General features: G+C 38.0%; 1 protein-coding gene across 1 annotated transcript in view; it reads right to left on the reverse strand.

The window, feature by feature from the left end:
• Positions 1–22,704, reverse strand: part of CACHD1 (cache domain containing 1) — a 202,100-nt gene that overhangs the window by 105,445 nt on the left and 73,951 nt on the right. Inside the window, exon 2 of the mRNA XM_045547842.1 lies at positions 20,531–20,593. Within this exon, the coding sequence (XP_045403798.1) occupies positions 20,531–20,593 (63 nt within the window). The remainder of the gene's footprint in view (positions 1–20,530; positions 20,594–22,704) is intronic.

Genomic DNA, 22,704 nt, shown 5'->3' on the forward strand with positions numbered 1-22,704 from the left:
AGCAGAAAACAAAGAGACAATTTCTACTAATCCTTAGCTCAATTCTCTTTCTGCTACAAGTTCCCTCAAATTGAAGAAAAATGTGAACTCTCCCAGATCAAATTATCTAAGTTCTGCTCATTCTTTCAGTTCCAGCCCAATTTCAGCCTCTTTGAAGCCTTCTCAGGCCCTTCTTTTCTGAAATTTCCTTGGACTCCCCATCTGCTTCACACTGTTGACCATTCCTCACTGGAGGACCCTCTTTTCCCCAGCAAACCAATAACATAATTAATTAGCACTAATTGATTGCTTACTATGTGCCAGGCACCATGCAAAGTGTGTCTTTACCTGATATTTTTTAATCCTCACAACAGCCCTTGGTAATCATGCTATGTTATTTTTATAGATGATTCCAATGGATTAATTTGCAAAAGGTCACCCAGCCAATAAACAGAATAATTAGATCAAATCTACCCTCTCCAACCACTGCACTACCCATTTTATTTAATATAGTGCCTAACACGTACAAGAGACATACAGGTGTTAATTACTGTATGCATTCGCCCTCACACAATATACCATTATTTGCCATAATGGAAAAATCTGCTTCTGAGTCTAGAAAAGGGCAGATAACCTACGAATATTGCTCATATCTACTTCAAGCCAATCAGAAACTTCAAGGCCTGAGTAATTCTCTATATCTTGACCTGCCTCCTAGGTCATATTGGCTGCTCTGAAGATAGTCCTGCTGTCTTAGCTCCAGCTCCTCTAACAACAGACTGGGTGGCTTAAACAACAAATATTTACTTCTCACCGTTCTGTAAGCTGGAAAGCCCAAGATCAAAATGCCGGCAGACTGAGTGTTTGGTGATGGCCCTCATTCCTAGCTTGCAGACGGCCACCTTCTCATATCCACACGTGGCAGTGAGAGTGTCTCTGTCTCTTCTTTTTCTTACACCAAGTGCTTTGGTGTCTCCATCTCCTCTTATAAAGGCACTAATCGCATCATGGGGGCTCTACCCTCATGATCTCATCTAAACCTAATTGCCTCCCCACCTCCAATTACCATCACACTGGGGTTCAGGGCTTTAACGTTATGAATTTGGGGAGACACAAACATTCAGCCCATAATACTTGCCTAAACATAGAGAAACCTGTTCAGAAAGGTATCCTGATGGCCATTGACCATAGTCACGATAAGGCTGCTCATCACCACTAGTTTGGGCCTCATGAAATTAGCCAATAGAGCAGAGCCTGGGCATGGCAGGCAATGATACCGCACAAGATAGACGAAGACCTCGGGATGGAATAGGGCCAGTCTGAATTCCCACTGGCCCACGCAGACTTCAGGGCTGACGGATGTATGGGAATAGCCCATCCAACGGAGAAGCAGGGCAGCCGCTGACAGACGATCTACAGGTGGACCAGGAAAATTTATGTGCAAGGCTGTCTGGGCTCCAGGGTCACGTACCCTGATCCTGTGAGAGGTGGGGCCCCTGTGCTGAGCTGGGAGGAGTGCAATGGAAAAAACAGAAGGCGAGTGCTGACATGCCAGAGAACCAGAGGAGGCTGAGCCCTGGGAAACAGTTGAGAGCAGCAGCTTCTCTTTTTACACAAAACACACGTTGGCTGTAAAGCTTATATAACAGGGTTGGTTCGGGTAGCAGTCTGTGTTAGGTATTCCAGGAGAGTTGCCGCGATACACACCCAGGCCTCCGGAGAAAGCCAAGGTTATCAACTCAAGGGCTCAATGGGCTCTTGCCCTGTTTTTCACCCCACTCTACCCTTAACAACCAGATCATAACAAAAGAAACAATGGGGAGGGCAGGCGTCAGCCCACTTCTCCTCACTTCACTCTGTAAAAGGAGCCCCAGAGCTGAGATTCCTTTAAATCTGAAACAGGCAAGTGCTCAGGCCTTGAAAGTTTACAGCCTGTTCCTTTACAAGGAAAAAGAAGTTCAGCCTAGTCTTGACCTTAGAATCAAGAGGCTGAGAATTGGGAAAAGGACAGAGCAAGAGCCACAGCATACAGGATAATCACTAACATTTTACTTCACGATTTTTGAGATAAGTTTGGGTAGGATATTAATTACAGGGAAAGGGGGGAAAGACACCATGGGTTCGGGAACTTCGGAATTCTCTGGTGGCCTATGAAAGACACACTCAACTGTGGCAACGGAAAGCTAACCCAGTCTCTTACTTTGTAAAGCTCTTATTTACAGTACAAGTATCTGTGCATAACTTAGATAAACACTAAATATAACATAGAAACATTCCAAGTAAAAGGGAAGCCACTGGAGGAACTGGGGACAGATAGGTTGGGAGGGCTCCAGGGACCTGAAATTTCACAGCACCCCAGTCTTTCTTCGCCACGCCCAGTGCAAAGACTGTCTCATCACAGACTGACCTTGAGACCTGGGCCAGAGCCTGGCACATGCTGCAGGGACTCTGGAAAACGTCTGCTGCACCAATGAAGGACGAAACCTGACCTAGCCTCCAGATAGAAGCCAACTAATGGGAGCATTTTAGGGTTCTTCAAGGGCCCCTTTGAGAGCATATCGATCAAACACTTGCCAGCAAGGGTCAATTAGCTCAGCAATGGAGTAGAAAGATGACCCTGGCAAGGAAACAAAAATCTGCTACCACTAAATACTTCCTTACTCTCACACTGGCCAAGAACTTATTAAATCCAAGTCCTGGGAAGACAATCTGGAGACACGATGACATTCTCTAAAATTTTTATAAATCTAGATGTTTTCATTTCCCCTTTTTAAATAATGTTGACTTGCCTTTCCAATGAAAGAGCATGGTGCCACTTTAGGACTTCATAGCATGTCAGTAGAGCTCAATTATAGTAATTACAAGATCTCTCTTAGTCCTCCATTACAAAAAGATAAGCACAAGTCAGAGTCTAATGCACAGTGTATTTCTATATTTGGAGTAACAAATTTGCACAATGTAGATTCCTTTAAAACTAAGAACGTTTGATTTCTTGAATATCCACATTAGCTGAGTCTTGAGTACAGTATGACAACATTAGAAGGCAGGGGTACTCTCTCTCCTGGTCCTCCCTTTCAACAGTGAAGCCAGCTTGTAATGTGCCAATGTCACTCAATAGAGAAAAGACCCTTCTAGGCGTTAGTTTCAAGGTACTTGAGCAGCAGCAAAGCAAACCCTGAGATTTAGGGGCCTTTACAATGCCGGCATATAGCTATAACTGTTGATTCAGAAGTACAAGGTTTTTTTTTTTTTTTATAATTAGGAAAAAATGTTTTTCAAGCCAATAACAACAAACCCCTCCCCTGTCCCCCACACACAACTTAGATGAGGTGCAAATGTTGGATGCTGGTGGGAAATACATTGCTTGCTATTAAGACTTGCTAGAAACAACAACAAAAAGAAATGTTTCCCATGTGGATTCCAAACCAGAGGAATGAGGATATTGCCTGAACCACAACAATTTTATTATATCCTTCTCTGAACTATTCTGTGTGTTCCCTTGCCAAGCTGCATCTAGTATCACTCTCCAAGTCACAGTTGAATTTAGGAAGGTCTTCTCATCCCCTATCTGATGACAGGGTGGATTGCAAACAGAAGAACCGGGGCCTGTCTGCTCTCTATTGGCTGTTTGGCTGCAGGATTCATTGCTAACACCTTCCTCTAGAGTTTGGGGTTACAGTAGGCCTGGCAGGGGTGTTAGTGGATGTGATGGTGACATTTCCTGATGACTTTGTAGAAGAACCAGCATGCATTTTACAGCATGTAAAAAAAAAAAAAAAAAGACTAATGGCTGCTTAAGGAACACCCGATGTGAGTGCCCACTACTTCAGCATGATCCCTACCTGGCTGGAGTTTTCTAATATTAAAATAAAGCTGTAGTTCTTGGTAAGTTTCCAATTTTATCACACCACATGTTATTTCATGGGTCCAGATTTTCAAAGCATTTAGGCAATTCAAGGCTTCCTGATATTAGCAGCAATTAATTCCTTCACATCATTACCATAGTATTTCCTACTGTACCAAGGAATATGTTAAGGATGTGGTGGTCCCTGTTCTTTAGTTGCTCACCAGGTTTTATTTATAATACATTTTGAGATGAGTTTCTGTGTATGCATTCTGCCAGCACAGATAATGTGAGGTTATTTTACTTTTAGGAATAGCAGTTTTAGATGGAAGATGGAGTTAGGGGAGGGGATGGGGAGAGGGTTGGAGAAATCTTGGCTGCTGCTTTCTCACCAGCATTTCCAAATACTATTTGACCTTGAGATATTGGAAATGCAGGTAAAATGGCCTTAATTGTTCCATTTTTGATGGAATGTTCATGTCTCATGATATAGTCTTCCCAGCCTTTAGAATGAGGACTTAGACTCAATCTATTCCCTTTTAGTTAAATGAAGCTTTGGCTGTTTGAGTAAAAAGCCCATATTTTTTTCCCAAGGGTCTGCTTCACTGAAAGAAGGGTTTTGCACACACATGGATTGCTGAGCGATGTGAAAAGCTGATGCTCCAGCTGGAGCAAGGAGAGACGCACACCCTAGTGGGAGCGTACATGCCTTTGCCTGCCCTGCCCTGCTGGCCTGCCCCTCTCCAGCTGGGCCAGCCAGCAACACCCGCTCCCCCTGGAGAAACAGTACCAGCCCCTCATTTATTTCCTTACAAGACTGAGAATCAAGGGAATGAGGAAATGGACTAGTGGGGGTTTTGCCCAAACAACAACAGCACCACAAAAAACCTGTAACCAGAATTTTCAAGCCTTAAATGTATGTATGGTGGTGGTGGTGGTGATGGTGGGAGATACAAAGATTCCATTTTCTATAGCTAGTATAGGTGTGCATTTTCACATTTGTATTTTTTTTACATTTGTATATTTGCATGCTTTTACACATGTATTTTACATTTGTATTTGTATTTTTACAAATGTAAAAATAAATGCCCTGTATATGAAAAGTATAAATATGTGCATAGAGTACAATCATGTATGCAAACAATAGATACATACTGTTTTTTGGTGTGCAAGGAGAGTACATCATATAAAATGTGTGCAGGGTACGTGTGTGAGTGTATAGATGCAGGATTATCTAACCTTATGTCAACATCAGGCACAAACATTGGCTAATGTACAATATGTACTCCTGAAGTCAGCTGGTCTATATTTAGTACAGGAATTTAAGCTTTCATGCATGCATACACATATTTTAACTTCCATACATATACAAGGATACAGAACATAGAATACATATAAAATATAAACAAGATGGCTAAGTACTTCAAATTCCAAATTATTAATGAAATGGATGGCTGTCAGGTGGTTTCCTCAAACCTTGCCCAGCTTGTTCTTCTCCTAAGCAGCTAGCAGAGCAGTACTCCAAGGATCCTGATTATTGTCAAAGCTTCATACCGGGAAAGAAATCTGGGAGTTCTGAGAGGTATGTAGGGGCTGCTCCATCTTCCAGGGAAGCTGTACTAACAAAAGTGTTACCACCTACACTAAGAATGCCAAATTATTACCAACTTCTCCTGTGCAACAGAAAGGAAGTTTACTATGTTATGCTGTAATCCCACCGACTAGCCTAACAGCTGCAGTTTTTCACTCACTCAATTAGCTAAAAGTTCTTATTTAGGAGGTACTTATTTAAAAACAAAACAAAATAAAACCCCAATAGCCCAATAGAAATTCCACAAGGACACAAATTATACCCAACTGTCTTAAGGTTATGTTAATAACGGAATAATGATGAATTGGGAGGAAAGACAAAAGAGCCATCAAGGACTTCATTTATTTTTATATCTTGTTTATGTTCCTGAAGGATGATACATTAGTAATATAATGGGCTTCCTCCTAAGGCTCCAGTTATATCCTTGTGATTTATTAGAGCTAAGAGCTAGCCACTAACAGTACAGAAGGCATTTTCTACCACTGTTTTACCCTGTCAACTGAGCATTTAAACGCGATCTTTTCTTCATTTAGCAGCTAAGTTTTCATCATAGTACTTACACCGTTTAGACACATTATTTATCTTACATCAGTTGATGTTAGACTCAAGAGAAAATAAACTACCTTCCTTTAAAAAATCAAAAACTTACAGAAGAATTTGCAGAAGAGAAAGCAACACAGCACATGGCTAAGAATATGGGTTTTAGAGTTAGACTACTCTTTGGCTAAAATCCCAATCCTACTATCTAATTCAAGTATGATTCTAAGAAATTAGTTAATATCTCTGAGTTTCAATTTCCTCAATTCTAAAACAGGGAGAAGAACTGTCTTTATATCACAGAGTTGTGGTAAAAATTTAATGAGGTAACTTATGTGAAGTATTTGTTAAATGAATACAAACTATCATGTAAAAGAAATAATCTTTCCCAAGATGCAACACAATTTATGCCCGAACTAATTCTTGCACCCAATTCACCATTTATTAGGATTCTAGAGACACATAATTTGAACATAACTGATGGGACTGCCATGCTAGGTGAGACCACAGTCGATTAAGACCACCATTCTGCCTCTCATAATCAAGGAAGGTTTTCCAAAGAGGACATTTCTGTCCTTTGGGGCATCATCTTCAAGAGATTAGCAAGACATATCATATGTATGAACAAATGTCTCCTGTGATTTAACAATGTCCTTGGGATAAGCTCTTTGTTTCTTTTCCTACAATGCCAAGTATATAATAAGTCCTCAACAAATGTTTGCTGAATTCATCACCTGCCTACCACTTACCAGAGGTATGCTCAGAATCTCTCCCTCAAAGAGATCATGATCTATTATAGTGTATCCATTCATTCCCCAATGTCTATAAGGCATGACAGTATGAATTATTCGGACATGGTTCCTATATTCAGGAGTTTAACTTCTAGAAGAGGGAAGCTAATTTTTGTTTTTAGAGGAGGTAACACATATCACAAATTTTCTCTCTGTAAGTAAAGTAAAAATACTTACTTAATATTTTCTTGCCTCTGTCAAACTTTAAAGAGTGTCCCCCCTCACAGTATTTTTATATTTAAAAAAACCCAAATTATGGTCAGGCACGGTGGCTCATGCCTGTAATCCTAGCACTCTGGGAGGCTGAGGCAGGAGGATTGCTTGAGCTCAGGAGTATAAGACCAGCCTGAGCAAGAGTGAGACTCTGTCTCTGAAAAACAAAACAAAAAAAAAACCAAAACCCTCAAAAACCCAAATTTAAATTCAACTTTGCATGACTTTTTTGATGTAGTATAATTGCTTGTAAACCTTTCCTTTTTTGTTAAGTGATAGGTCATTAAAAAAATAATAATGTAAAACCTTACGCTAAACCCCAGAATACCAAACAAAAACAAGTAAGGTGAATTGCTAGAGGAGTGAGTGGGGCCAGTTCCTTAACAGTGTTGGCCGTAACTTCCCCATACCTTAGGGAACAAAACTGCAAAAACATACACTGGAGCATTCAATCTAAATATAATTGAATTCAAAATCAGGTTCTCTACCCTCTTACTGGGGTGACCTTGGTTGGATAAGAAGTTTCTTTCTACATAATTTTCCTTGTCAGCAAGCCTTGTAGAGTTGTTTTTGGGGTTTATTAATTGTGCAGCAAATATTTATCAAGCACCTACCATATGCTGCATGGAGATAGTTTTAACAGTGCTGGGGGGCACATCAAGAAATCAAACAGACAAAATCCATGCCCTCATGGAGCTTATATTCTAGTAGGGAGAGACACACAATAAAAAAAAATACATATATAAGTCCTAGGTGATGAACTGTCAGGAGATAAAACAGAGAAGGGGAGTAAGAAGTAAAGAAGGGTCTAATTAATAAAATTTATAAATGGGTGGTCAAGGGAGGCCTCACTGAGAGGTATCATTTGAGCCAAGAATGAAAGGACATATGGGAACAAGCCAAGTGGATACATGAGAAAAGACTGAATCATAGTGCTTCATTAATAATACATGCTCAATAAATGATGCTGGTTATTATTATTGTTATTTATTTATTTATTTTTTTGAGATAGAGTCTCACTCTGTTGCCCAGGCTAGAATGAGTGCCGTGGCATCAGCCTAGCTCACAGCAACCTCAAACTCCTGGGCTCAAGTGATCCTACTGCCTCAGCCTCCCGAGTAGCTGGGACTACAGGCATGCGCCACCATGCCCGGCTAATTTTTTCTATATATATTTTTAGCTGTCCAGATAATTTCTTTCTATTTTTAGTAGAGACGGGGTCTCGCTTTTGCTCAGGCTGGTCTCAAACTCCTGAGCTCCAACGATCCACCCACCTCGGCCTCCCAGAGTGCTAGGATTACAGGCGTGAGCCACAGCACCCCGCCAATGCTGGTTATTATTATTAACGTAGCCAGTACAATTTAAACAGAGGAAACACAAAACTAGGACTAAAAATCTTGTTTCTGTCACTTTCATTTCCATGAGGCCTTGAACCATTTATTATCATTACTGCTCTGAGATATGGTTGACTCATATGGAAAATGGGATAATAATATCTGCTCTTCTTACAATGTCATTAAGAGGATAAAATGTATGTGGAAGCACGAAGACAATAAAGGAGCAAACACATATTACAACTGTCACATCTCTTACACTATCTTGTCAAAATGACAAACTACCGTTTTATCTTATTCACAAAGCAACCCATGATTTGATAGGTAGCCCACAAAGAGGGTTTCTAAGATAAAAATTAACTTCTTTTCTGGAGAGTCAAACTAAGAACATTAAGAGCTAAAACAGACACATATTGACTTTCGATCAAGGAAACCTAAACACTAACCAGGCGAACTTGCCAGGGCTCCGGATGGACAGAATAGCCATGTGTTTACTCTGGTCCTTTAAGGATTTTTTACAAATTTCCCATCTGGGCAGCTTCAGTACCTCTCAGCCTTTCTTTTGCCTTCCTATAGATTTAGTGCCTTTCATTCACTCATTCGACAAACATTTAGTGAATGCTTGCAATAAACACAGAGCCAAGTGTGGATCTGGGTAAGAGGGTGAACTAAACCAGGACCCAGCCCCAACAAATCCCCTGGGGACAGATGGCGGGAAGGTTGGGAGCAAAGAAAGAATGGAATCCATCCACCCCACCTCCCAGATTCCTCCAGTCTGGACAAGTCTGAGCCTTGAACATACTTCAGTAGGTAACTGTAAACAAAATGAGAGCCCTCGGGCTACCACCACACTAGATTAAACTTGGCTGGGCAACCCCAAAACAAATCCGATTCTGAAAATATGAATACTGAGGAGCCTGAGTATCTCCAGTCAACACACATTTACTAAACCTACCTAGTCCAGGCCCTGGGAGCCAGAATTCAAAGACAAACATCCCTAGTGCTCAACTCTTCTGCACCTCCTCTTCTTGTCTAACCACGGTCCCTTTTATTCCTGGGGTCCAACATCCAGTTCAAGAACCAAACTTTCCTACAGTAGAGAGTTTCCAGGACTAGAAATGCAGAAGTAATACAAATATGAAGCTAATGTAATTTCCAGTCTCATACTTCTCAGTTTGGCTTCCATTGAAAGCTTCCACTAGCCCCATCCAGGGCCTTTCTGTGATCCTTCCCTCTTGGAAATTCCCCTTTTAAAGTGTGCAGGTTTTTCCTTCCAAGCCATTCCCAGGAAGATTAAATAATGGAATAATAGCAGCAATCCTCTCCCTAGTGTACTGTAGGGGAGAGAAAAATGGCATTCCTCTACCCTTCTAGGTTTCTTGGCTAGGCTACACATTAATTGACGTAAGACAGAAGAAACACTTATACAAATAATTACGTAAAAATGCACAGGAGTCCCACAAAATATGAGCTTTGAAGAAGGGTCAGATGACAGAAGCTTATACAGCATCCTGAGCTACAGAAAGGAGATTGGAGTTCACAGCTCCTCGGGTGGTGGCAGCACAAGTTATGGGAGGGTGAGAGGAGGAAATGTATGGTGAATAAAGATTGTCTTGTTATACAGATAACAAGTTTCTCTGGTAATAAAAGTTGTTTCTGAACAGCCCCTCACAAGAAGAGATGATAATTTGTCTGGGCACAGGGTCAACCTCCAGTCTCCTCTCCTGTGATCGGAGTTAGTATTCCCTGGTTGATAAAATTCTTGGGGAGGGGATTCATGACAATTGAGTTCCTCTTGGAAGATCGTCTTTAGACAGATAAGGGGAGTTCAGAGAAAGCCTCGTCTGCACCTGCTGCTCCCTAAGTGCCCTCAGTTCAAGGTAATCAGTCATATTTTGGGGTGATATTTCCTAAATGCTTTCAATACCCTTACGTTGACACTCTATCACCGTTTTGTATTCTGGAAGCAGAATACAAAATATTGAATGCTGATTACAGAGTAGGCGACCACATAATCCTTTAAACAACCTTGCAAGATAGGCTACATTTTACAAATGAAATTGATGTAGACACTGAAAAGTTAAATCCTGTCAAAAATCAAACAGGTAGTAAACGACAAACTCCTGCTTGAACCTCCAGTTTTCCATCTCAAAAGATGAAGGTCTATAATTCTTTATCCCAAGCTACCCCTGAAAGGGCTGTCCAAAAAAGAACAGAGGTTAAGTTTCCCAACCCTTTTGACCTTGTCCCCATGGTCTCTGAGTTCTCTTTCAGCTCCAAAATTCAAAAACATCACATTAGTCAGGACTGCTTCCATCTCTTTAAGGTTAACCCTCAATCAATAGTCTCTTTAAAGAAAGAGCTATTTTTTGTTTGTACGTGACAAATTTATCCTACAGAGCATCTTTCTTCTCCTATGAATAAAGGGATATACTTTTGTGCAAGGTCAACATCTGGATCTTGCTTTCAGGTGGACCCTAGTTCATTGCTTTAACCCTGTCCATATCCTTCAATGACTGGAGCTTTTGGTTTGAGTAAAAGAATAATTTGGAGTATTAACACCTGCTAAGTCTCCTTTCCTTGTAAAACCAATTTACTTCTCCTTTACTGTGTCCCAAGTGGATGATATTTGGTGAAATGAAACATCAAATTTTAAACCTTTTAGGTAAAATTCTCATTATCAAATAACAATTTGGAAAAATAATTCAGAAAAATCTTCTACCAGGATGTATTTTAAATGCTAGAGTGTCTTGAAACATTTTGGGGACCAGAAAAAATTTTAGATCCCTGAACTATACATGTGCAGGGCAAACTCCATCTAAGGATAAACTGAGCTGAAATCCGAGCTGCCACCCAAGAGACGGATTAGCATTTTGAGTCCAATCAAGTTACCTGCCTGCTAAAACAAACAAAATAAACAAACAAAAATAAAAAACACTCCTCACAGGAATATAACAGAACTTGGAGTTTTTCATAATACCAGGATACAACCCCAATTTTCTGACAGAAAAAGCAAAGTGTGACCAATTTGCAAGAGAAAAAACGGTTAACAGACATCAACTTCAAATCATTTTTAGATGTCATAATCAGTAGACAGAATTATAAAGCAGCTATTATATTATAACCATGATTAAGAATGCAAAGAAAAATATGTTTGCAAGGAATGAAAAGATACAGAAATCTCAGCAGAGAAATAGAATCTATCAAAAAGAAACAAATGAAATTGTGCAGCTGGCAAATATAATATCTGAAAATTTAAAAATAGATCTGGAGAAGTTAACAGCAGAATAGAGATGAGGAGTAAACTGTATCTAATTTAAAGGTCAGAGAGGAAAAAATTAGAAGAGGAGGAAGAGGCATTGTGTTGGGGACTTGCAGTAGAATATCGAAAGATCTAGCATACATGTAATTGGAATCCCAGAAGGAGAACAAAGAATGAGATAAAAAAAATATCTGAAGAAATAATGGTCTCAAAGTCTCGAAATTTGATGAAATACATAAATTGACAGTTTCAGAAAGCTCAACAAACACCAAGTAGGATAAATATAAAGACTGCTATCTCTAGGCAGGCATAGTCATAGTCAAATTGCTAAAAACCAAGAAATAGAGAAAAATCTTAGGAGCGACCAGAATAAAAAAAAAAAAGAAAAATTCATTGCATACAGGATAACAACTTTTATTGACTTGACATCAGAAACTATGGAGTCTAGTTGGGCATGGCGGCTTGTGCCTGTAATCCTAACCACTTGAGAGGCTAAAATGGGAGGATCCCTTGAGGCCAGGAGTTCAAGAGTAGCCTGGCAATATAGCTAGATCCTGTCTCTACCAAAAAAGTAAAAAATTTAGCTGGGCGTGGTGGCGTGTGCCTTAGTTCCAGCTTCTTGAGAGGCTGAGGCAGGAGGGTCCCTTAAGCCCAGGAGTTCCAGGCTGCAGTGAGCTGTGATTGTGCCACTGCACTCCAGCCTGGTGACCAAGGGGGAAAAGAGAAAAAGGGGAGGGGAGGAGAGGGGAGGAGGAGTCCAGCAGACAGTGGAACATTTTTTAAAGAGAAAAAATTGTCAATCCAGAATTCTATTTCAAGAAAAAACATCCTTTAAGAGAAAAGGCAAAATAGAGACATTTTCTGAATGTACGAAATAATAAAAAACAGAATTTGTCACGAGGATGTCTGAATTATAAGAAATATTAAAGGAACTTCTTTAGACTCAATATTAGTTGGTATCTTTAGAAAGAAATGAAGAGTTCCAAAAATGGTAAGCATGTGAGAATATACAATATTTTTTCTTTTAATTGCTTTAAATATAGCATTTTGAAGTAAGAGCTATCACATTGTCTTGTGTAGTTTGCAATACATGCAGATATAATAGATATGGTAACTCTAGCATAAAAGGTAGCGTTGGGGAAATGGACCCATACAATTGCAAGTGTTCTAGATTTTATGTGGAGAGAATATTAATTCTAATTAGACTGTAATAAGTTAAGGATGTTATATTGTAATTTCTTGACCATGTACTTAAAATATGCAAAGAAATGTAACTAAAAAGCTAAAATAGATTAACATAAAATTAAAAAATATTTAAAAATTCAAAAGAGGGTAGGGAGGGAGTAACTAAGAAAAAAGAGAGAAATGGAAAACAAACAAAATGTCTGGCCCAAATCCAACAATATCGACGATCAAACTAAATGTTAATTGGCCAAATATTCCCCAAATACTCCCAATTAAAAGGCAGAAAATTTCAGAATAGATTTAAAAAAGCAAGTCTCAACTATATACTGTCTATAAAGGACATATTTGTAACAGGGAAACTGAAAGTAAATGCTTGTGAAAAGGCACACCATGTAAAAAGTATATGAGAGATGGAGATGCTATATCGATATCCAGTAAAATCGACTTCAGGGAAAGAGTATTATTACCAGAGATAAAGAATAACATTTCATAATGTCATAATTCACAACTCATCAGAAAGATGTGGTAATCTCAAATATGTACGCCACCAATAATGGAGCCCTAAAACATATCAAGCAAAAATAGACAGAATTAAAGGAAAAAATTATACAATTTCACCATTATTGTTACAGATTTTAACATTCCTCTCAGCAAAGACAAAATTAGACAAAATAAAAATCAGCCCAAACATAAATGATTTCAGCACTATCAACCACCCTAACCTAATGGATATATAAAGAACACCCCACTACAGAATACACAACCTTTTCAAGTTCAGTTGGTATATTACACAAGATAGATCATATGTTGAGCCACAAAACCCAAGTCTCAATAAATTAAAAAGGAATAAAATCATATGATGTATGTTTTCTGACCACAATGGAATTCGATTAGGAATTAATAACAATAAGATATCTAAAAGACGCCAAATGTTTTAGAAATCGAACAACACACTTCAAAGTAATCCATGAGTCAAAGAAGATATCACAGGGAAAATTAGAAAATATTTAAAATGGAATGATAACGAAAATATATCTCATGAAACTTTGTGGTATATAACTAAAGCAGTGCTTAGAGAAAAGTTTATAGCTTTAAATGCTTCTATTTGGGAAAAAAAAAAGGTATAAAAATCAATGACCTGATGTTTCAAGAGTCTAGAAAAAAGAGCAAAGTTAACCTGAATGAAGTACAAGGAAGGAAATAATAAAGAACATGAATTTGTGAAATAGAAAACTAAGAGAAAATTAAGGAAGCCAAATTTGTTTTTTGAAAAATGAGTTATCATTACCATATTTGTCCATTCATTCTCTGATTGTCTGTCTAGCCACAAGTTTACCTATTTTATTGATCTTTTTAAAGAACTAGCTGCATTTGGTCTTAATGATTTTGCTCTATTTGTCTTCTAGCCTACAGATATTAAAAAGATAAGAATGTTATAAATACCTTTATACCAACAAACTTGACAATTTAGATGATGAAAAGGACAAATTTCTATTTAAAAAAAAAATCAACTTACCAAAATTGATATAAGATGAAAGAGAAAAAGAAAACAAAACTAAAAAACCCTACCTATATCTATTAAAGAAATTGGATGAGGCTGAGTGCAGTGGCTCGCTCACACCTGTAATCCTAGCACTCTGGGAGGCAGAGGAGGGGGGATCGCTGGAGATCAGGAGTTTCAGACCAGCTTAAGCAAGAGCAAGACCCCATCTCCCCATCTCTACTAAAAATAGAAAGAAAAAAAATTAGCCAGTTGTGGTGGTGTTGTGCCTGTAGTCCCAGTTACTCAGGAGACTGAGGCAAGAGGATCGCTTGAGCCCAGGAGTTTGAGGTTGCTGTAAGCTAGGCTGACACCATGGCACTCTAGCCCAGGCAACAAAAGAGCAAGACTCTGTCTCAAAAAAAAGAAAAAGAAAAAAAAAGAAAGAAATTGGATGCTCAAAACCCTGCTCAAAAAGAAAATGTCAGGTCCAGATGGCACCCTAGTGAATTCCATCAAACATCTAAGGAAGAAACAACATCAGCCTTACTTGCCTCCAGAAAGTAAAAGAGGAAGGACTATGTACAAACTAGTTTTATAAAGTCAATACTCTAAAACCAAAAAGTAGTAAGTGATACAGAAAAAAGAAAATGTAGAACAAGGAAAAGGAAAATCTGGAGTATGGGGAGCAAGGTGGGCTGCAGCTTTAAATATGGTGATCACCTAATTGAGAAGGTGACACTGGAGAAGACTTGAAGGAGGTGAGGGACCCACAGGGATATATGCTGTTTGCACCTATGCAAAGGCCCTGAGGCAGTAATGTGCCAAGAAAGGCAAGGAGGCAAGTGTGGTGTCCTGAAGACACAAGTCAAGGTATATCAAGGCTGATGGAAAGGATCAACGATTCAGTACTAACGTTAAGTAAATGAGGTCCCTGGAATTAGCAAGGTGGCGGTCACTGGTGACCTTGGTAGGGCAAGGAGCTTTACCAGAGTAGGCATAAGAGAAAATGGCAGAACTGGACCTAATGAGCACAGATGCCTCTTTTGATGGGCTGTGCCTCAAATGAAGAAAAAGAAATGGGCAGTAGTTGGAGAAGAAGAGAGTTTTTTGTTTGTTTGTTACAGGTGAACAGCATGTTTACATGCTGATGAATATGACCCAGGAGAGATAAAAACTGACACTATAGAAGGGAGGGGAAGAAACATTAGAGGAATGCCCTTGACCAAACATCAGGTACATCTCCAGTATAAGTAGTTCCCTTATCACATTGGCCCATTTCAAAAGAATTCTGAAGTCCTCCAAAACCACCGCTGCCAGCAATTTAACAGTTTCTGAAACACGTACTTGCCATTTCATTGAGTAAATTGTTAACATAAAGAATTACTAGAACATTTGAGAAAGAGTTAGAACTCCTGAAATAAGCTGAAGGTGGCTCTGATCCCTTCAGTGATGCAATCAAGCATCCCAAGAAACTTTCTCCTTTTGTTTTTCCTTCACTGCTTTGTGTTTTACAGACCATATTTTACTATTTTCTGAAGCACTTGCTCAAAAATTTATTTTTCTTGATTCAGGTTCAACTTTATATAATGCCCTTATGTGTGCAAACTTAATTTCTTAAAGTATTCAAAAATGGAGTCCATGGGAGGTGTTCCACACAAGAATGTGTGCATAGGATTTTAATTTTTTCCGAGGCTGTTGCCATAGTTTCTTTGGCAGCAAAACTACATATAGTGAACTAATTAAAGATTTAAAACACATTGCTAGGCAATTTAGACCCACACTCTGAAGGTTAATTTAAAAGAAATAATAAGCAAGGAAAAATATATACCACAGAGAGTTTTGTGGTAAGAGTCAAGAATCACAAAATGTTTTTTATTAGTGTTAATTACTTTGCTCCCCTAACCAGAAGATATTAACAACATGTTAGATTTTCTGCCAAGTTATATAGTGTGCACAAGTCAGATCCAATGCTCAGTAAGATTTGATTAGTAAAGGGGGAGGGTAAGAACCCATGGGGCTCTAGTTTTCACTAATCCAAAGGAGAAAGGATGGATAGAAAACTCATGTCAGAATTCTAGACAGTACAAAATATGCAAAAATCAACCATAAAGAAGTGGTTTCCTTTCTTTTTAAGATTGTGAGCTAAAATTAAGAGCACATAGATCAATAATCTGCTTTGAATTACTAACCTGTTTTTGCTTATCAAACATATCCTATAAGCAGTTACAATTGTTCTTATTAAATATAATTGTTAAAAGGCTAATGGCATGAATGGGGGTTAAAAAAAATCACTGTTAGGAGCACTGAGTCCTCAAATGATATGAAAGCAGATCTAAGGAAGTAAGCCAGTGCCAAACCCTGCTTTCCTTCTGAGAATGTGGCACCATCCAGTGACCTTGAGCTTCCACTTGGAGGACAGCACAGAGCACTAGGGATGGGAAATAACCTCAGGGCTTGGCCAAGATGGAAAATCAAGAAACATAAATGGAGAGGACAGTGTCACCCCACTAAATACCAAAACTTGTCGTAAAACTCATCACTAAGATCATGTGATACTGACACAGTGATGGATTAAGTAGAGCAGTGGAACCAAATCAAATCCACATACAGGAAAACTCAACTAATGATTGAAAACAAATGACAAAAGCACAGATTGTTCAATGCATAGTCATAGGACATTTGGAAATACATATGGGGGAAAAATTAAATTGGATATCTACTTCATATCCAACACCAAAATCAATTCCAGGTGGATAAAGGTCTGAAATGAGAAAGTCAAATGTTTTAGAAGACAATATAGGAGAACACATTTATGTATTTAGGGGTGGAAAAGAATTTCTTTAACACAAAAACCAAAAACCAAAATGGAAAAGATTGATTTTAAAAACTGACTCAGTTAAAATTAAAACTTTAAAATTCTTTTAAAAATAATATGAGGTGAAAAGACAAACCAAAAACTGGGAGAACATACTTATGAAACATAAATCTGTAAGGCAATCTAATATGGCAATTACCAGCCAAAATGTGGCTATTTTAATTAGAATTAAATAAAATTTAAAATTTAATTATCAGTGGTAGCTCCAGACACATTTCAGGTACTCAGTAGACACAACATGTGACCAGTAGCTGCTCATCAGACAGCACCGATATAGAACATCATCATCACAGTTCTCTTTGGAAAGCACTGATCTAGAACATATACATTTTTAAACTTCTAAACTAAACTTAAAAAAAGAAAGAACAAAGAGCATTAATATTTAATAGAACAAAAAACACAAAAAATTGTTCTCTAAACATGCAAAAAAAGAAAAAAGAGTCTTTCAACCTCATTAGTACTCAGAGTAAAACAAATGAACTCATTAGATTCAATTTCAGATACCCCAAATTAGCAAAGGATTAAAAATCAGCTCCAACTTTTGAGGAGGGATCAGCAAATTTCTAATATACTTTCTTGGGAGTGTGACCCATGACAACCACTGTGGAGTCCATTTGACACTGACCAGTCATGCTGAACACTCTGACACCCAGTACTTCTATCCTACAGATGGATTCTCCACCGGAGCTGAAAAAAGCTCCCCACCCCACCACCATTTGGGGCATTTGGAAATGTGTATGGAGACACACACACAACACACAGTCCTACCAGCATTTAATTGGCAGGAGACCAGAGGCAATTAAGTTCCTGCAATTAAAGAAATGATTCCATCTGAACTGTGTAGGGGTGTACAGAGATATGAACAAAAATCAAAACACTAGAAGCAACCCAAACATCATGAACCATAAAATGAACATATAAGTTGCATATAACGGAATAATATAGAACTGAAAATAAATGAACCTTAAACTGCAGATATCAACATGGGTGCTTCTAAGCCATATGACAGTGAATGAAACTAGCAAGATATGTGGGTATAAACATATGCTTAAAATTTATATTAAAAAAATAGCCAAACTAAAAATTAATTTGAGGATAAACAAATTACCTACTAGCTGGGGTGTTTTGCAAACTAGCTGGAATCTTTGGCCTTTCTGGATATTGCCAGTAATAATACTGCCACCTACCTCATGGAGCTGTTCTGAAATTCGAATGAGATAAGCAGTGTGAGTGATTGTGATGGCAGACATTTTACAGAAACATTAGAGGTACATATGTCCCTAAAGATTTCATCCTAGGAACTGTCCAGGATCACAGGGTCCACAGAAGTTAAAGTAAGTGTGTTCTGGTTCAATTTAAGAAAGAACTTTTTGACAATCAGTGAGAAGACACACAGAACAGACTACATGGTGACTCTCCTGCACTTGAATTATGCCGATAAAGGCAGAGTTTAGCAGAGACTCCTGTTTTGGATGAATACATACATTTTTTAAAAAATAAATAAATAAATGATTAATATTCTAAAAATAAATTTAAATCAATTTACAATAAAATTAAGAAAACAGATAATATAACTTCGTATCAGACATTTCAAAAACTAGCTCTCCTACTTAATAGTCATAAACTACAGGTAACTTATTTTATATCTCTTAGATCTTCAGTTTCCTCATCTGTAATAGGATAATATTTTTCCTTCAAGGTTATTTAGCAAAAATCAGTGTAATAATATATGTAACCTAAACTTATGTACCCCCATAATATGCTGAAATAATTTAAAAAATATTTTTTAAAAATCAATGTAATATATGTGAAATTGCCTAGCACCAGTGTTCTATAAGTGCTCATTCAGCTGCTGTAACTTTAACAAATTATTATTAAAGGCTTCCAAACTTATTTATAGCTAGATAAATAAAATAATGACATCAGTGCAAGAAAACAAAACAACTTTCATGTTCGATAACAGCTAAAGTAAGAACTTGTGCCTGTTACTTCAAGGAAAGCAGCAAAACTGATATCCCTGTATCAGTTTCTTTAAAATGTTATCAAATGGCCTTTGGTCTCCCAAAAAGTTTCCTTAGACATGCTTTGTTTAGAAATCTTCTCCTATAAAACCTCTTTTAAATTTCATGACCCTAAAAAACTTTCTAGTTTGCTGGAATAAAAATAAGACAGGCATTATGAAGATAAGACTTGGTACAGCAAACCACATCATATTCACTACAATTTTGGGCCATTAGCTTTTAAAAATATCTAAAGCTAAGAAAAAGCATATATACAGGACTATTTACATCCTCTAAATTTAACCTGCAGAAACCAATAAAAAAAGTCAATGTGCATAAACACGAAATGCTGAACTTCAAGATTAAACCACAGTAATTTATTATAAATAAATAAGTATCCTATAAATAACTTCACTGTAACAAATCTTTTTCTTCTTGTATAATACTTTTAAAGTTTAGATCAAGTCAAGCTGTTCTCCATGAATACAATAATGTCAGGAAAATTATTATGCATTTCACTATGGTTATCTTTTGAGTCTGTGGAAGTGCTCTGCTATACTCTGGCTTTTACCTTGGTTCTTTTTTTTTACTTAAGTTTCAAACCTAGCTTCAAATTACTAGTAGATGGTCACAGACTGTAATGAAGTTGGTGGATTAGCTGAAATTAAAACCAACACCTCTTTACCACCCTTTCTCTTAAAGCACAGATCAATTATTTATGACCAAGTTCACCAACACTATGTTTTCATTTAGGAGGCAGTCCATCTGAAGCCAGCTATAAATAAAGCAAATAGAATGTGGCCTCAAAACTTCTTGACTCCAAAGAGCAGCAAGAAGGCAAGAAAGAATATAAGAGGAAAGAAAAAGGCAAGAGCAAAAGAACCCAACATCCAATGAGCTGCTTCTATGCCAGAACTTTCCACATAGACAATTTCATTTTGTTCTCGTTAATCTGACATCATTTCATTTAATTCTCACAACCCCATAAGGCAGATATTATGTTCCCCTTATTTAAGATTGAGAAACTGCAACTCAAAAAGGCCAAATTGCTTACTGGGACCATAGAGGAAGAAGGAAAACCAGAATTTATCATGGGGTTTGTCTGATTCTAAAGCCCAGGCACTTATTTTCTATATTAGATGAAATAATTTCCAGTATTTTCAAATTTGAGTAGTTTAGGGATTTTTAAAACAAAAAGGAATTAAATATTTCTAAAGCATAGCACAAATAGCAAAAAACCATCCACATAACCCTTATGCCAACTGCTTCTAAGAATTTGAAGTGTGAGGTTGTCACCACTACGCATAAGATGTATACGAAATCACACACAGAGATGAACAGGAAACCTCAAGTGCAGATTGCTTGGAAAGAGTCATGAAGCCACATCTAAAAGCAAGACAAAGACAGACAATGTCAAGTATTCAGCAGCCTCTTACCTGCTGCACTTCACTTTCTCCATTTGAGATTTTCTCAGTGTAAACAAAGGAGTTGAATATCCGCTGCAATGAAAAGAAAATGAACAAACATTAAGTTTTCTAAATAAGACCATCATTTTCTATATGAGTGTGTCTGTGAATAATCTGTTGTTTACAACAAAATAGAATCAAGTAGAAAAAATTTAATTAAAATACAGTAATTTTACAGAGAGAAACCCAAATAACAGCCAAAGTAAATCACACTTATATAAGCAATATGCAGTCACTTCTGTAGTGAAGTAAACCAGATGTTACACTACATTTTTCATTTTCAAAAATACATTTAATTACAGATTTCCGGAGCCCATGCCATTTAACCAATTGGTATAATCTGACAAAGTTGTGTTTCTCATTTAAATCCTGTACTCCCCGAATGCTGTAATTATTTACAGACACTAAAATCTAATGCAATAAAGCTCTTTAAAAAGGATTCTTTCCATATTCTCTCATGTCCCTGGTCCAGCCAATACCTACCCAATATTAGCTATCACCTTCGTTACTCAAGCACCCCCTCGAGAGAGTAACATAATAGGGCTTGCCAAATATGTTGTGGCCTTAAGAGAAGATCCAGTTCTTACATGCCAGGAAATATGACAGCTGTGCCAAGACATGAGGCCAAACTACAGCACACAAGCACACACATTCTTCCACGGGTCCCTGCCTGGCTCATACCTACTCCTCCATACATTGCCTCTACTTAAAAACAGACTTATGACTTCACCTAACTGTATCATTACTGAGCAATCATAAGAGATTAACATATAACAGACTAAAAGATGCGTATCGAAGTTACGTATCTGTCACAGGCACAAAAAAGCAGCCACAGCCTCATCATTTAACTTTAAAGCTTTAAAGATACCACTGGAACTCTCCAGATGAGTAAGGAGTCAGTCAGACCTGGAGATGTCAGCCAAAATTTCCTTTTTCCTTTCTACCGTTGTGCCAAGGGTTTGTCAGCATCTGGGACAGCTTCCCAGACAGCCTAACACACCTGCGTGGTTGTGGCGGGGAAGACAAGTGCCAAGTTCATCAAGCACTGTACATCTAAACAGAGTGCAAGAGAAGGAAGATTAAGCTGCTGGGGGTGCAGGGGATTATGGGGGGATAGTGCAGGGAGGGAGGCAAAATAACTTGGGGAGGACTGGGATGGAATTACAGTCTGGAATATTATAATCACAAATCATCATAGCGCCTCCTACCATTCTCCAAAGTGCCACTCATTCATTCAACAGATGTTCATTGTTACTTTCTTTCCTAAAAATGACTCTGATAGGAAAGTTCTCATTACAGATTTCTAGCAATGCCCATAATGATAATGATGTTGGCTAATATCTGTAGAATTGTTACTGTGGGGCAGACACTATTTTAAGCACATTACATCTATTTGCTTAGCAAAGTCTTATAAAACACCTCTGTGACAGGCACTATTATCCCTAAATAGATGAGGTAACTGAAGCATATTTATTGAGAGCCTATTCATTCCTAGTGCAATGCAAATATTGTGCCTCATGTGCATATCTTATTTAATCTTCATTTAAAAATTACTGTAGCTCTAAAGATGAAAAGCTAAGACCCTGGGAGGTTAGCTCAGCCCAAATCACTTGGCAAGGCTGGAATCTGAACCCAGGCAGTTGGGGCCTCAGATCTGATGCTCCTAACTCTATTGTTCGTAAGAATTTGCTACCTGGTTGCTTTACACATACCAAAAAACACTCCTGTCAGGAGCTAACACCTGAACATAATGCAGATCAACAATCTCTGTGTGTAATTCCAAAATTCAAAAGGCTCTGAAATCAAAAGCTTTGCATAACACATTTGGTAGCAAAATATGACATGACCTAAACTTGTTTGCTGGCAAATCCCAACTTGAACTGATATGTATTGTGTATTTGTAGCCCTTATTAAACCACTTAGTACGACTGTTCATTCATTTTAACGCAGATCTCAAATGATGCATTTGATTATGGGGTTCTGCCCCAGATCTCACTGGGCGGGGGGTGTTTTATAATCAAGTGGTATTAGGATTCTGAATCCTGAAATACATCTCATTTTGGAGAAAGGATTATGAACCTGTAGACCTCCATTCCTACAATTCTGAGTACCCAATTCTCTGGGAAACCACTTAGTTCACTATA

This window comes from Lemur catta, chromosome 3 (assembly GCF_020740605.2).
Source record: "Lemur catta isolate mLemCat1 chromosome 3, mLemCat1.pri, whole genome shotgun sequence".
Lineage (NCBI taxonomy): Eukaryota > Metazoa > Chordata > Mammalia > Primates > Lemuridae > Lemur > Lemur catta.